Source organism: Bos taurus, chromosome 25 (assembly GCF_002263795.3).
Source record: "Bos taurus isolate L1 Dominette 01449 registration number 42190680 breed Hereford chromosome 25, ARS-UCD2.0, whole genome shotgun sequence".
Taxonomy (NCBI): domain Eukaryota; kingdom Metazoa; phylum Chordata; class Mammalia; order Artiodactyla; family Bovidae; genus Bos; species Bos taurus.
The window spans coordinates 32,930,193-32,946,271 of NC_037352.1; the positions used below are offsets into that span (position 1 = coordinate 32,930,193).

Below are 16,079 nucleotides of genomic sequence, written 5' to 3' on the forward strand. Positions count from 1 at the left end.
TTCTCAGCAGGATATAATCCGACAGAGTTCCTTAAATGAAAAGCCAAGTGGAGGGTTTATGGAGCGGGGCCCTTCTGAGGTAAAGCTGGGGCCCAGCAGAGCTTGGACCCTGACCTGCGGGGGTGCTCGGGCTCCGGCCGTGGAGACGTCAGCGGAAGGGCTTGCCAAGGCCGGGTCTGCAGGGTCCAGTCCACGCTGCAAAGCCAGGCCTTCCAGGCCCTCCACGCTCGGGCCTAGCCGGCCTCTTGGCCTTGCCCGCCCCCCCGAACACGACAGGCTATTTATTCCTCTTCTTCTTGCCTCGCTGGGGCACCCAAGACAGCCCTGGTTTGGCTGGGGGTGGTGCAGGTCAAGGGCAAAATCGGACTTGCTAGTCTCACAGAGGAAGTCGGCAGCTCTGCTCTGACTATGGGGTCCCTAGCCCCTTTTCTCGGGTGGTAAGTGGGAGTAGGGGGGTGCCTGGCTGCTCACCACTGAGTTTTCTCAAGCTGGCAGGGAGGATGAGCTGCTGGAGACCAAAGAATCCAACCAAAAGAAGAGGAAGCTGGCTGAGGCCTAGGGGAACTGTGTGTTTGGCCAGAAGACAGCCAGGGCAGACAGCTGTGAGCAGGGCAGCAGGGTTGTCAGAGGGTGGGGAGGCCCCTGGGTCTGCACCCTTCCTGGTTCTAAAGGGCTAGGACTCTGGGCAGACAGGCATGGCACGCACAAGCCAAAGGTAGCTGCAATGGGTAAAGCCTTCCTCCATCTCCTGCAGCGACCCGAGGTGAGTGGCCGCTTGGATGCTTCCAGTGACAGAGAACTCACTACCTAACAAGACTTTTTTTTTTTTTTTTTAAACTGCTGTGCTTCAAGATCGGTTCTAGAATATTCATTTCCTTGATCTCGCTGGTGTTGCCTAGGCCTCTGCTGTCATCTGAGATCTGCAAAGAGCTGCCTGACTCAGCTCTTCGGACCTGCAAATCCCTCCACCTCCTTCCCTCAGGCTCCACCTCCTCTGTTCCTTCACAGGCTCCTCATCCTCAAGGTCCCGTGGAGGGCAGTGAGCTCCTGGGCTCTGCCCTGGGACCTCTCTGCCTGCTCCACACTATCCAGAGTTTGTGGTTGCAGCTGCCACCTTCACCAGACTGGGCCCAGCCCCAGTGCCACCCTACAGGCTCTGGGCACCACTTGGGTCCTGTCAACTGCACACATGCTCCTGGGTTTCTCGCAGGCCTACAGATCCAGCCCTGAAGATGGATACCACCATCACCCTGCTGGAACCTTCTGCCCTCCCTCCTCACTCCCCACTGCCACCTCTAGATCCTAATTCCACCTACCCCTGGGTCCTGCCGCCCATGCTGCCCCAGTTTTGCCTTCTCCCATCTACCTCGGTGGGTAGAAGAGTGGTTACCATGGTAATGATAAGACAAGACAAACCCAACCCTATCATTTCCTTGACAGAAAAAGCTTCCAATATTATGGGAGAGAGCTTGAGTCACCAGTGTTTACGTCAAGGCCGGGTATGATTCCGGCCTCACCCTGGTGCTGCCATCCACCCCCGCTGCCCAACGCCACTGGCCCAGTCTCCAGAATGGAATGGCCCTGAGCACGACTGCGGCCCTGTGTTAACTACCTGACTGCTTCCTTCAGCCTCAGTGTGCTCAGCGGCAAAAATGGGAATGTAGAGAGTACCGACGTTGCAGGCTTGCTGTGAAGACACCATGAGCCTCGGGTCAGAGGCCCAGGGCCAGGTATGCAGTGGGCGCTCAGCGAGGCACTGAACTTGCACGGGGCTCTGGAAACCCAGGCTGCTCCCGTCCTACTTCCCGGGGATCAACCTGCTGGCAGACACACCTTCCAAGCCCCTGACCCTCCCTGTCCTGACAACCTCTCCTCCCTCCAGCCACGTCTAAACCTCTTGGTCATCAACAGTGGTGGCCTCTCCACAGTGTCCAGGTCATACATTCTTCTGAGACTGTTCCTTCCCATCTTCCCAGTCCTTCCCCTAGGACCCTGACTCCAATAATCCTTCCTCCCACACCCCTCCGCCCCAGGACACACAGTCTTCTGTCCTTACCACCTTTCCCCTGTCCCTCTCTGGGCAGAGGGGCTCTATCTGGCACGTGGTCTCAGCATCCCCCATAAGCCTCCTATTCTCAGGGGGACGCCTCTCCTCTGGCCACCTCCCCATTCGCTCTGCCACTAGGTCACTCATTTCTCTAAAAATCACACCATCACTATTCAATGTCCAAACCCCTCTGCTAAAGCCCATTCCACCCTGCAGCTCCTACCCCATTTCTCCCTTGACCCTGCTGAGTTCCATGTCTTTCCTCTCATTCTCCCCCCGAGCTCACGATTCCAATCAGGTCCCTTGCCTCCTTGAAACTGCTCTTGACCGCGCCGACCCTGGACGCCTGGGCTGCTCCATCCCATGGCCCCATCTTGGGTCTGCACCTGACCCTGCAGCACTGGGCCTGGGCGATCTGTTTCCTTTTCCAACAGTTTGTCACTGAGTTTCCAGGACATCACTCCCTCTGGGGGGATTCACTTATCTCTCCTCTGCTCTCAAAGGGCCCCAGGGTTCATCCTTGGACCCCTCGTGACTGTCCATGCCCAACACCACTATGATCCATTTTCATGACTGATATACACGTGTCTCCAGTGGGGCTCTCTGCAGCTGAATGCTCTGCCCGAGTCACAGTCTCCCCCAAATGGGACTCTCTCTTGTTTACAGATCCAGCTGCCTGCCCAAGCTATCCACTTGGGTGTCAAATCTGCCCACCATTCAGATCCTACCTCCCCTCCTCCTCCAAAGTCTTGATGACATCTTTGATCTTTCTTTCTCATACCCCTCATCCACACTCAGAAATCCTGCTGGGGGACTTCCCTGGTGGTCCAATAATTAAGACTTCGCACTTCCATTGCAGGGGGCACAGGTTCAATCCCTGGTCTAATCCCTGGAACTAAAATCCCACATACCATGAGGCTTGGCCAAAAAAATAAAAAGCAATCCTGTTGACCCTATTTTCCAAATATGTCCAGGGCCCCAGGGCCTTTGCACTGATGGACTCTTCTCCCTGGATGTCTTGACCTAGATTTCTACATGGCTTATACCCTCTCTTCATTCAGGCCTTTACTCCTGGTAGCCTCTAAAACTGTGCTCTTGAAAGAAAGTCCTAATTTTGCATTTGTCTCCATGGTACTCATCACTATTGAATATATTATTTGTTCTTATTTATCTGCCTCCCTGACTAGAATATAAGCACCATGATGGCAGAGTTTTTTTTTCTATTTTGTATTCCCAGATATCGCTTGGCATAGAGACGGCAGACATTCAATAACGTTTTGTTGTTGTGCAAAGAAGTGAGCTCAGAGGACTGTGAGCCTAAAGGGTTAGACAGGACTAATGTTATAGATTGGAGAAGGCAATGGCACCCCACTCCAGTACTCTTGCCTGGAAAATCCCATGGGCAGAGGAACCTGGTGGGCTGCAGTCCATGGTGTCGAGAAGAGTCGGATACGACTGAGCGACTTCACTTTCACTTTTCACTTTCATGCATTGGAGAAGGAAATGGCAACCCACTCCAGTGTTCTTGCCTGGAGAATCCCAGGGACGGGGGAGCCTGGTGGGTTGCCGACGATGGGGTCGCACAGAGTTGGACACGACTGAAACGACTTAGTAGCAGCAGTAGCAATGTTATAGATGCTGATAGCCAGAAGGGGGCAGCAAAGACCTATCTAGTGTGGATAGGCGGTTGTGGTGGGAAGAGCCTGGGAGCGGGCTGTGTGACCTCCAGTGAGCTCCTTAAGCTCTCTGAGCCTGTTTCCTCCTGTAGGGCTGGTTATGGGGGGTGGGCAGGAGATCATATGTGTCAGTATGGGAAGGCTTGGTAGCTGGCAGACCATCGGATGAGCAGATGTTAGGTGTCCATGGTGTGAGGAGTTGCCCCGCTGTCCACTCTTGGGGGAGAGGGCTGTCATTTAACTACAATGCACTCCGATGACAGAGCATTATAAAGTGATTTAAAGACATGGGAAAATGCTTATGCTTTAAGCATACGTGTTTGTAAGTTTAGAGAAAGCATAAGATATACAATTAATAAGCTTGGGGGGAAATCTGGAAGAAATTATCATCATAAAAGTGAATAGCCATTTATGGACATCTCTGGTGGTCCAGTGGTTAAGAATCCGCCTGTCAATGCAGGGGACACGGGTTCTATTCCTGGTCCGGGAAGATCCCACATGCTGCAGGGCAACCGAGTCCGCGCACCACAAGGTGACTGAGCCCGAGATGGACCCTCGAGACACAGCGGCTGAAGCCCGTTCGCCTAGAGCCCGTGCTCCACAGGAGAAGCCACCACAGCTCAATGAAGAGGAGCCTCTGCTCGCCACAAATAGAGAAAGCCCACGCGCAGCAAATAGAGATCCAGCACAGCAAAAAAAAGAGAGAGAGAACCTCCTCCAGGAAGCCTTCCTGACCCCCTGGAATAACAAAATTGCCTGCCAACCCCACTGGCCGAGCCCTTCCCGTCACAGCTGGTCCAGAACTGACAGCTTTACAAATACGTCTCTGAATCATCAGCAGGGGGAAACCGTCCTCCACGGCTGACCCACCGCTGCCCACCACTCTGCTACCCAGATCACCTGGGGAAGCAGGTATGACCAGCTCCATCTCACCGAAGAGGAAGTGGGGGCTTGGAGATGAGAAATAAGGATCCCAGGGTCACATGGTTAGTAAGAAGGGTCAGGGCTCTCAGTCTGGGTCTGCATGTGCGCCAGCCTGTGCTCTCCCACAGCCCCCATACCGCCTCGCCCCCAACCCCAAAATACATTATCTGCCACTCCTCCATGTGCCCAGGGCTCCCGCCTCCAGTACAGCCCCCGTTCCTCTAGGCTCTGGCGCTTGCGGCCGTACCGCCTTCCCTTGAGACCTGATCTCCTGTTCCCATTCTCCTGGGAACCCCGGGAGCTGGTCCATATCAGGCTTCCGTGACTGTCCGACAGTCTGGGAACAGCCATTTCTGGGGCAGGAGCGGCACTCAGTGACCTCTGGTGAACCCTTGGAGGCCCCTGGGAGCCTGGACGCCTTCCCAGCCCAGTGTGACAAGTGGCATGAGTAAGCGCAGAGCTGGCCAGCTCCAGCCCCTCCAGGCTGACACCTGGCCCGGAAGTCAATGCCTGGAAAGGCACTGGCAGTTCCCTCTCCGAGGCCCGGGGCCAGGGCCACATTTCCATCTCCTCTTCCAGGCAGTCTGCCATCCTCTCCTGTACCATGTGGGCAGAGAAAGCATTTCCAAGGGGCTTCCCTGGTGGCTCAGACGGTAAAGAATCTGTCTGCAATGCAGAAAACCCGAGTTTGATCCTGGGTTGAGAAGATACCCTTGGAGAAGGAAATGGCAACCCACTCCAGTATTCTTGCCTGGAAAATTCCACGGACAGAGGAGCTTGGCGGGCTACAGTCCACGGCATTGCAAAGAGTCGGACACAACTGAGTGACTAACACTTTGATCTTCTCTACATACACAGGGGCTACGGGGAAGGCTGATGGGTGCGTGGGCAGACTGGCACAGAGAAATGGGGGGCAGGTGGCCGTCATGGGGTAAAGGCTGGGATTCAAGAAGCTGCTCAAACAGGAATATGCACCATCAAAACCCCCTTGCAGGAGGGCGAGCCGTGACCAATGGAACAGGTCACCCCCAGAAGGAGGTGAAGGCTGCTGGCTGCCTCTCTGCCCCCAGCATTTCTCCCCAAAGCCCGACTTGCCACTATTTGGTGGCTGCTCTGAATGACGTGCCACCTGCCTGGCATCCGATGGAGCAGGGAGCCAGGTGTGGGGTCAATGCTTCCTCCACTAAGGGTTGGGCATCCTGAGAAAATCACTGAAGTTCCCTCGGCCTATTTCTTCACCCATAAAAAGGGACAGAAGGATTTTCCTGGTGGTACAGTGGATAAAAATCTGCCTGCCAATGCGGGGGACACAGGTTCAATCCCTGGTCGGGGAAAATTCCACACGCTGCGGAGCAACCAAGCCTGTGTGCCACAACTCCAGAGCCTACACGCTGCAAGTACTGAAGCCCGTGAGCCCTAGAGGCTGTGCTCCACAAGAGAAGCCACCGCAATGAGAAGCCTGCGCACCACAGAGCCCCTGTTCGCCGCAACTAGAGAAACCCCGTGCGCAGCCGTGAAGACCCAGCGCAATAAAAAAAAAGGCGGGGGGCGGGCAAGGGACAGAAAAAGGTAACAGGGCCAAGCGCTGAACTCATAGCCCAGCACACATCAGGGGTCAGAAATGACGTTTTCTTGCTCCGTTTTCCAACTCATTAACACACATGCCCGCTCCGGGAGCTGCTGTATTTTCAGGCCTCTACAGGGCCTGGGTAGGAAGCCCTGGGCAGCACAGGGCGTGTAGGGGGGAGGCCGTTGGACCGCCTCGCTGTGTTTCTCCAGCAGAGGGAGGCCTGTCTGCTCCCACGGCCACCGCTCGTAGGAGCAGGATGGACACTGCCCAGCATGGACACCTACCGGGCAGAAACAGAAGTCCGGGCGGGCAGCAGCTTGAAGCTGATTCAGTACAAGTGCTGACGGGGTCGCGGGGCCCCTGCTTCGGGATAGGCGAGTGGACCAGAGGCCACTGGCCACGGCCCTGGAGCCAGGCAGGTCCATAGCCCAGCCACAGTCACAGGGCAGGGATGGGCCCGGGAATGCGATGAGAAGGGGATCCATGGGCCTGTGATGTCCTCACGAGCACCTGGGCCCTCCTTTCCGTGTTCTGTCCTGCAGACCCCGGCAGCCGCAGGCCCCACCTCCCCATGGGGGCGACCGGCTGCAGATCATGGGCCCAGAGGCCAGCCAGGCCACCTGCTGGCTGTGTGATGCAGGCACATCGCTGAGATGCGAGTCTCAGTTTCCCCCTGAAAGTTGGACTTTCGTGCCAAACTCCCAGATCGAAGGAGTAAACGAGATGCCTCCTTGTGTGTGTCCATTGCTGTAACCATGGTACCCAGAACACTGTCTGGCGATGGCAGGAAGGACCTCCAGAAACACATGTAAAACGGACCCAGGTGAAGCGGTCTGCACTGGGTCTGATGCCCAGAAACGTCTTGGCAAGGTTTCCTCCAGGGCCACTGTCTCTACCTTACTGACATCATCCGATGGCACCTCTGAGAGTTCTAGAAAAACACCTTGGGTGTGGACCTTGGACCTCTCCTACTCACCCATCTGACCACCTGCTTCTCCTTCCCTCTCCTGGCTCTCCAGTCCGGCTCTCCCAAGGCCCCATCAAAGCCTTCCTCTCCTGAAACCCTCTCTGAGCACCCCTCCCTCTGCTTCTCCTCCTGGGGGTCCCTGCAGCCAATGGCAGCTGCCACATCACTATACGCCTTGGTGAGTCTGACCCCTCCAGGTCACGCCCACCCAGAAGCCCACCAAGCCAGGCCAGGGCGCAGGGAGCAGGTCCAGGCAGGAGAGTCAGGGTGCACAGAGACGGGTGGTGAGTGACGTGGCCGGGGCCATAACATCAAATTCCTGTTGTTGTTTAGTCACTAAGTCTTGTCTGACTCTTTTGCGACCCCACAGACTGTAACCCACCAGGTTCCTCTGTCCGTGGAATTCTCCAGGCAAGAATACTGGAGTGGGTAGCCAGTCCCTTTTCCAGGGGATCTTCCTGGCCCAGGAATTGAACCCACATCTCCTGCATTGCAGGCGGGTTCTTTATCACTGAGCCACCCGAGAAGCCCTCAGATTCCTGTACTGCAGGCTCTTTATGTTCCCAGCACAGCCTCCCCAAGGGCCTGGGGCTGCCAGTGGCTCTGGGTAGGAGAGGAGAGGCAGCAAGGCTCTGGGCTCAGCACAGGCAGCCACCTCCTCGGAGGCCTGGGCCATCCTTAGGTGCTGATTGGGTGATCATGTCACCTGCGCGGGGACAGCCTCTGCTCATTCAGGGTTTGGGAGGGCCAGGACATAGCCTGGGGGAGGATGGACGGGAGTGGATGTCTTGAGAAGGGCCAGGAGAGGCGTTTTACAAAGTGGGTAAACGCTTACCCACATCTCACCACCAAGCTCGCAGGTTCCCACGCAGACACTCCTCTCTCTGAAGTTAGGAACCCACCTGCCATCAACCTTATCCGCTCAGCAAGGACCCTCATGGGGGAAGTTGGGGGTCACTGACCCAGCCGGGCCCTTCTCTCCTGAATCCTGGCTGGGTGAAGCTTAAAAGTCACCTGTGGCCCACCACCATCCCTTTCTGCGTTGCAGGAACCGGGTCCCGGTTCTAACTTGACCTTACTTCCCGCTTCCCCAACCCCGGGGCCACTTCCCAGGGCAGACATGGCGGGGCTCCTGCTCCAGGGCCCCAGAAGCTGCGCTCCATGGTGAGCTCTGCTCTGGCCGCTGCCCCTAGCACCATGGCCCGCCCCTGCCCCTCTACGCCAAGTGGCCCTCCCACAGCCAGCACCTCTTACCAGGCTTCGGGATGAGTCCTTGGAAAGGCCTGGAAAAGAAACAGAGACAGGAGTGTCAGGCGAGAGCCTGGGAGCTTGCAAGGAATGTGTGGGGCCTGCCCCGGACCAGCTAAACCAGTATCTGCAATGTTCAGGGGGGAAATGGGCTGCATGGTGTGGCCTGTGGGATCTTAGTTCCCTGACCTGGGATCAAACCCGGGACTCTGGCAGTGAGAACACCGAGTCCTAATTCCCCGACAGCCAGGGAATTCCCCAGAAACTGCATTTAACAGGATGTCTGGGGCTCTGTGTGCACGGGACCTCGGGACCCTGGGATGCTGGGACGGTCGGCAGGGCTTCTGTGTACCAGGTGGAGCAGGGTCTCCTGCTGGCGCTGCCCTGCCAGCTCCGCAGTGCCATGCACATCACTTGTCTCGGTCTCCTCCCCTCTGACATGGGACAAAGGCCTCTCTCCCAGGGGAACAGGAGTGCAGTGAGCAGCCACCAAGGCAGGGAGACGGGGCCCATGAAGGCTGCCCCTGCTATGGTGTATGGGGGTGCGGGGGACCTAGTCTCATCTCTTTGGGGCTCTGTGCACCCCAGCTGGCCTGCGGGGCCCCCTCCTCCAACCCCCAGGATCCAGGTGGTGCTGGGAAAGCCGCCTTGTCCCGCCGGAAGGGCAGGATCACCCGAAGGCCAGGCCAAGGGTCCGCGATGTGAGGCCCCTCCTGGCCCTTGCCTCCACTCTCTTCCCCCATTCCCTGAGTACCTGGTGACAGTGAACTTGATCTTGTCAGCCACCGCGAGGATCCTCTCCAGGTTCTGGGAGCCAAAGGTGCAGGGCTTTCGGAACGGGATCCCCGGGGGCAGCCCCTCTATGATGACTGAGCCAGGGTTACTCTTGATCCGCTTGTAGGGCACCTGGACTGGGTACTTGATACCCAAGGCCTCCCCTGCGGACAAGAGGGACAGAGAAGTGTTGTCGGGAGCCACAGGCAGGGCTGGTGTGCTGTCAGCAGCTCGGGGTGCTCTGCATATATGAGTGTGATACACCCCTGTACATGGGGGAATGGGAGGTACCATGTAGCGCTACAGACAGGCACAATCAGTAGGGGACTGGGAAGTGGGGGGCCTAGGGGGCTGTGGAGTGGGTCTGTGCCTGAGCCGGGCTGAGGAGCAGGCGGGGGATGTGTGGCTATAGTTGCTGGGGAGAAGACTGCTCCTAACGTGTCAGCCTCACAGCTCGAGAATCTGAAAGCCATCTTGCAGATGGTACCTTGTGGGCACACCTGGTCCTTCCCTACAACACTTGACCCTCCTCCCTCAGTGAGGTTCCGCCTCACCCTGGCTCTGGATTGGCCTGGCCAGAGAGGGCAGATCGAATGTGGGAGCAGGGAAGCCAGCCAGGGTGTGGCTCAGACCTCAGGGCCTTCTTTCCATATCTGGGGCTTGGCCTCACTTCTGCTGCCCACCTTCTGCAGAGAGCAGTGGCATGTCCATCCCAGGGCCTGTGCTGACAGCCTGGGGGCTGTCCTGAGGCCACTGCTGACCCACTGTCAGGCTGACATGAACATCCATGGCTCCCTGCCTAGGCAGGGTGCACCACGGAAGCATCCTCCTGGACCAAGGGTTGGACACCCCTCAGTGTCCCGGGTAGCCCGCTTACGAAGACAAGCCTGCGGAAATCTCCCACGTCTTGGACAAGGAGAAACAGCTGAACTTTTTCTGGGCAATAAACTAATTTTTATCTCGTGGACACTGAGAATGGTATCCAGTTCCAATTCAGTCGCTCGGTCATATCTGACTCTTTGCGACCCCATGAACCGTAGCACGCCAGGCCTCCCTGTCCATCACCAACTCCCAGAGTCTACCCAAACCCATGTCCATTGAGTCGGTGATGCCATTCAACCATCTCATCCCCTGTCGTCCCCTTCTCCTCCTGCTCTCAATCTTTCCCAGCATCAGGGTCTTTTCAAATGAGTCAGCTCTTTGCATCAGAATGGTATAACTGGTCTCATTTCCCTTTTTGCTCTGGCTCCTAGGAAACTCAGAGCCCCACATTCATTAAGTATAGAACTGCTGAGTCTTCATGTCACTCCTGGTTTGTGCCTTTGCTTCAGCTTGTCTGTTCAGTGTTACTGAGACATAATTCACATATCATAACATTTACCATCTTAAATAATCCAGTGGTTTTATTAGTAGTAGTAGTAGCAGCAGCAGTAATGTTTTTTGGCTACATCCGTGGCACGTGTGGTCTTAGTTCCCTGACCAGGGATTGAACCTGCAGCCCCTGCATTGGAAGTGTGGAGTCTTAACCACTGGATCACCAGGGAAGTCCCAGTGCTCAAGAAATGTTTGCATGTGGGTTGAGTGGTCTTCCCAGAGGAGATCATGGCCCCACCTCTCTTCCCTTCCGGCCGGGGCGCCCTGGGGCTCACCATATTTCTTATTGAACAGATCCTGAACTTGCTCCCTCAGTGTGTTGGCAATGTCGATCCGTGAGAGTCTGGCGTCATAATTTTCTGCCAAGTGAAAAACAATTACGGATTTGGGCTGTTAAATGAAAAGGCACTTGATGACTTTCACAGAATATGATTTTCTAATTATGGGGAACTCCTTCTCGGGCAATTATCAGCTCCTTGGAGGGGCCCCTCGGAGAACTCCAGCACTAACATCTTGACGGGGACGTGTGTTTGCTCCGGAAGGACTCACACTGTTGCGACGACAGCAATGAGTTGGAAATTAAATTAATTGTTGACATTCGAAAACCACACCAATAGCCAGACCTGGAGGGGCGAGACCCCACGAAAGGGAGCAGCCCTGCATCACGAAGAGTGGAACGGGGCCTTGGTCAGGGTCAGCAGGGAGGCGGGAGGCTAAGCAGGGAGCTGAGGTCACTGACCACGACCCCGTGGAGCCAGGGAGCCAGCCTGGCAGTTCCCACGGTCACTCGCTCACTCACCCAGAGGGTGTTTGCTAAGAAGCCCATGAGTCCACCTGCCATGAGGCCCCCGGATGTTGGGGGACATTAGAGCCTGACACTGCCTTGTGGGCAAAGAGAGGTGGGGGGAGGCTGGAGGGAGGGGATGGGTCTCTGGGTAGTTGGACCCCAGTTTGCTAAAAGGGCCGAGTATGAACAGCCACGGGGTAAGGTGAGAGACTCGACTCTCCCATCATAGAAAGTTCTGGCCTGGGGAGGAGTGAGAGGCTTGGTGCTAAGCAGGTGCCCTTCTGGGATCTGGGACCCAGGACCCCATGCTCCTCCACCCCCAGGGGCTGGCCCTTCTTGTCTCTGGTCTGGCTGACCTCACTTTCTCCTTAGAGTCGCGGGGCCCACCTGGGGAAGACCCACCCTGCGGGACTTCTAGCCACTGTCCAGAGCTGCTCTGACGTGCACGTGGACAGCTGCTCTCAGTCACGGCAGCCCCCACTGATGCTACGCACACACACACGCATGCTCAGTCACGTTCAACTCTTTGAGACCCTGTGGACTGTACGTAGCCCACCAGGCTCCTCTGTCCATGGGATCTCCCAGGCAAGAAAACTGGAGTGGGTTGCCGTTTCCTCCTCCAGGGGATCTTCCTGACCAGAGAGCGAAGCTGCGTCCACTGCGTTGACAGGCAGTCTTTACCACTGAGCCACCTGGGCAGCCCAATGATCTGATCTCAACCAAAAGGCAGAGCAGTCCTACCAGCCCCCACCATCGGGAGGGATGGGACAGCGCCTCCCTGGCCCTCTGTTTCTTACCCAGGGTCCCCCCTTCAGCCCTGAGCTCAGGCTTTGCCCCATCCTCCACCCCTCTCCCTCCACACTCACGTCCTTCCACCCCTCCTCGGCCTGGCCACAGTCCTCCCTTTCAGGAGAATCCTCCTTGCCCTCGGCAACTCCTCTCCTCTGATTTCAAAGCACGAAGGGCATGGCCGGCTGCCTGACACGAAGCGGGCAGGTCAGCTGCCTCCCCAGACTGACAGCGAGTGGCTCCTTCACCCCACACCCCACTGTCCCCTGAAGCCCTAGATGCCTGGCGGAGATTCTCCCTAGAGCTAATACACTACAGCCCTGCTTGGCTGCCTGCCCACATGGCTTAGACCACCCTCCTCGGGGGGCCCTGAGGTTGGCAGCCAGCCCCTCCCACCCCCAGCCTGGCCCTCCAAGGCACTGGGACAGGGGACCCCATCCTGAGCTGCAACCTTACCTTGAAAGCCCTGTCTCTTCAGGCTCTCGTCCACAAGAGGGTCCCCGGAATCCCTCTCTGGGGGCGTTGGGGGAGGGGAGAGAAGCCAGGGTGAGCGGGTAGCTCCTGGGACCCGGGACAGAGGTTGGCATCTGGTGGGGACAAACTTGGTGGGGAGGGTGGTGGGGGAATGCCAGGGGAGACGGAACCAGGAAGGACGAAGCAGGAGGAGGGGCGGTGGCAGACGCCTGGGACCCTTCCCAAGCCCAGCCCGTGACCCTGGGCAGGGTACCTTGGCTGTCCGAGAGGGGCTCTTTGACTCCTTCTGTGAGCAGCTCAGGCCTGCAAAACACAAGAGGGGCTATCACTAAGGCCCCTCGAGGCCTCCCCAGCTCTGCCCTCTGGGCCTCAGTCTGCACATCTGTGCAATGGGCCCTCCTGATTCCGGACAGTCCAGGTCTGGGGTCCCCGTGCCCCAGGCAGGGTCCTGCCGACAGATCTGGGGGTGTGAGATCCGGCAGCTGTGAGGATCCAGCCAGGAGCGAGATCTTGGTTCCCCAACCAGGAGTTGAACCCGTGCCCCTGCATGGGAAGTTCAGAGTCTTAACCAGGGGACCACTGGAAGTCCCAGGTTTTAGTATATTCAACGAAGTTGTTTATGCAGCCATGCTCGGGTGCATGCTAAGTCGCTTCAGTCCTGTCCGACTCCTTGTGACCCCATGGACTGTAGCCCACCAGGCTCCTCTGGTGTCTACGGTTTTTTCCAGGCAAGAATACTGGAGTGGATTGCCATCTCCTTCTCCAGGGGATCTTCCCGACCCAGGGACTGAACCCACATCTCTTAGGTCTCCTGCATTGGCAGGGGGTTTCTTTACCACGAGCACCATCGGGGAAGCTAATTTCAGAACATTTACATCTCCATCCAAAATGTACCCTTTTTAAAAGTAAAATTAGTAAGAAGTGGCTATTTTTTTTTTTTACTAATATTCTCAATAGTATTTTTAGCTAACTTTTTAAAAGGAGGAATACCAAAATAAAATAAATATATTCAAGTGCTCAATCTCTCTCTTCCAATTATCTCCTGCAATCACCCCAACTAGTCCTCAATCTTAACATCCCAAAGGTCCCACTGGACAAAGTTAATCACTCTTTACTACTTGAATTATTTTTTCCGCTTGGCATTCAGGAAACTGGGATTGCTTAAACTCATTTAAAAATCTGGTGTATATATATATACATTTATTTTAAGAAATGAACTCCTGATACTGGCAACCACATGGATGAGTCTCAAAAGCCAAGTGAAAGAAGTCAGACCCAGTGAGATGCACAGTGCATGATGCCATTTATATGACATTCTGGAAAAGGCAAAATGACAGAAAACTGATCAATGGTTGCCGGGAGCTGGGGTAGCCAGCAAAGGGGCACAAGGGAAGCTTCTGTATCTTTTTAAAATTTTTTATTTGTTTTTTAAATCTTTTGCTTATGCCACAGAGCATGGGGGATCTTAGTTTCCCAACCAGGGCTCGAACCTGCGCCTTCTGTGTTGGCAGCACGGAGTCTTAAGCACTGGACCACCAGGGAAGTCCTGCTTTGTATTTTGAACGTAGTCATGTGACTGTACGAGCTTGCCAAAAATCAAAGAACTGCACATTTAAAAAGGGTAACATTAAACTTCAATAAACCTGATACTAAAAAAACCACAAAGAACTCCAAACCATCTTGACTGAGTGTGACAAGCCCTTTGCTAAGCCTTGACCTTCAGGGCCACCCTATAAATGGTACAGTGTGCCCCACCTGACACCTGAGCAGCTTGCCCAAGGTCAAGGGGAGGAACAGGAAGAGCCAGACTCAGAACCACGAGTCTGGGAGCCACCCAAGTACTTCCAGTTCTCAGTCTGAGGAGATGGATGAGGCCAGTGGCCCCCACGTGTTATGTTCCTCCTGGACGCTGACAGCTTCCCACGTTCTGTCTGCCCCCCGACCGCTCCCTTGTGTCTGAGCCCCGTAATCCACCTGCCATCCCTCTCTGCAAGGTTCCCCCACACCGCAAACATAACAAAAGTCAGAGCCAACTCTTACATTGTTTTTTTTTTTAATGTTTTGGGCATACTATGCAGCATATGGAATCTTAGTTCCCAGACCAGTGATCAAACCGGTGCCCCCTGCATCAGAAGTGTGGAGTCTCAACCACTGGACTGCAGGGAAAGTCCCTCAGCTCTTGACTTTGACCTCCAACCTCATCATCGGCATCTTGGAAAATGGCATCACCACCATCCTAGCTGCTCAGTCCCCAACCTTCAGTCATTCAGCCCCTCTTCCTCTCACACCCACATCGTATACATTGGCAAATTCTACCAGCTCCATCTTCAAAACATTGCCTGAATCTGATGACTTCTCACCACCGCACCTTTACTGAGTCCAAGATGCCACTGTGTCTTCAGGGCCAGGCACAGTCTCCTTACTGGTCCCACCCTTCTCAAAACCGTCCAGTGAGTTCTCATTACATGTGAAATAAAATCCAAACCCTTTACGCCAGCCCAAGACCCTGTATAATCCAGCTCCTTCTACCTTTTGTGTCTCGCCACTCACACTCTTCTCTCGCTCAATCCACACCAGTTACACTGGCACCTTGCTAGACTTGAAAGGCACAAGCATGTCCCTGCCTCAGGGCCTTGGCACCTGTCATTCCCACTGCTTCAGTGCTCTTCCACCAGATATCTGCAAGGCTTGCATCATTAGGTCTCTGCTCTGATGTCCCTTCCATCGAGAGGTTCCTCCTGCCCCTCTCTGCCCCTTTAACCTGCGTTACAGCATTTATCTCTACCTGATATTATATTGGGATTTTATTTGATGAGGTCAGCCAACTCAACAGCAGGACTCAGTGGCATTCACTGATGCATCACTGCTGGCACATGGTGGGCACTCAAGGTGCATTTGTGGAAGGAAAGAATCACGTATCCACTATCTGTACCTGGAATACCACCCTCCCTGCTTAATCTGATGCAAGCCAGGCTCCACAAGAGCTCCCTGCCCTGCACCCCAATGCCAACCTGCCACTCGAGGCATGAAGGACACCCCGAGTCTCCCAATTTGGGGGCCATCTACTCCCATGGGCAGAGCAAACCTTTAAATATCCCCTTTCTTGTTACTTTCAACCAAACCAAACCTAAGTTTACAAGACATCCCAGGAACACAGAGAAGAGCGAAACAGGTCACCCCCAGGCCCTCCCTCCTCTTTTAAAAATTCAATAGCTGCCTCCATCTCCTCCAGAGGGACTTTATATCTCAGTTGGGCACACAGGCTGGATACAATGGAGCTCCTTGGGTCCTCGCTGATGAAAACTAGATGCTTGAGGAAAGAGAAGACACCTGAAATGCCAATGCCCGATTTTCCAATCCAGGGAAAATGGGGTATTGTCAGTTCTGATGCCTCCAACCCCCAGAGGATGCTCAGAATGAGCCAGTAGGCGTATTCCTGTCTTACATCC

General features: G+C 55.3%; 1 protein-coding gene and 1 non-coding gene across 12 annotated transcripts in view; both read right to left on the reverse strand.

The window, feature by feature from the left end:
* Nucleotides 1-16,079, reverse strand: part of GTF2IRD1 (GTF2I repeat domain containing 1) — a 117,966-nt gene that overhangs the window by 25,122 nt on the left and 76,765 nt on the right. For 9 of the 11 annotated variants that reach the window (XM_024984741.2, XM_024984738.2, XM_059881224.1 and 6 more), the window contains 5 exons: nucleotides 12,884-12,933; nucleotides 12,613-12,669; nucleotides 10,856-10,939; nucleotides 9,187-9,370; nucleotides 8,439-8,467 (listed from right to left, as the gene is read on the reverse strand). In XM_024984741.2, the coding sequence (XP_024840509.1) occupies nucleotides 8,439-8,467; nucleotides 9,187-9,370; nucleotides 10,856-10,939; nucleotides 12,613-12,669; nucleotides 12,884-12,933 (404 nt within the window). Of the gene's footprint in view, nucleotides 1-8,438; nucleotides 8,468-9,186; nucleotides 9,371-10,855; nucleotides 10,940-12,612; nucleotides 12,715-12,883; nucleotides 12,934-16,079 lie in introns of all 11 variants that reach the window. The other 2 variants (NM_001191468.3, XM_024984740.2) reach the window with 2 other exon arrangements.
* Nucleotides 151-228, reverse strand: MIR2387 (microRNA mir-2387). The gene has a single exon (NR_031244.1). It is a non-coding gene; the product is annotated as a microRNA mir-2387 (primary transcript).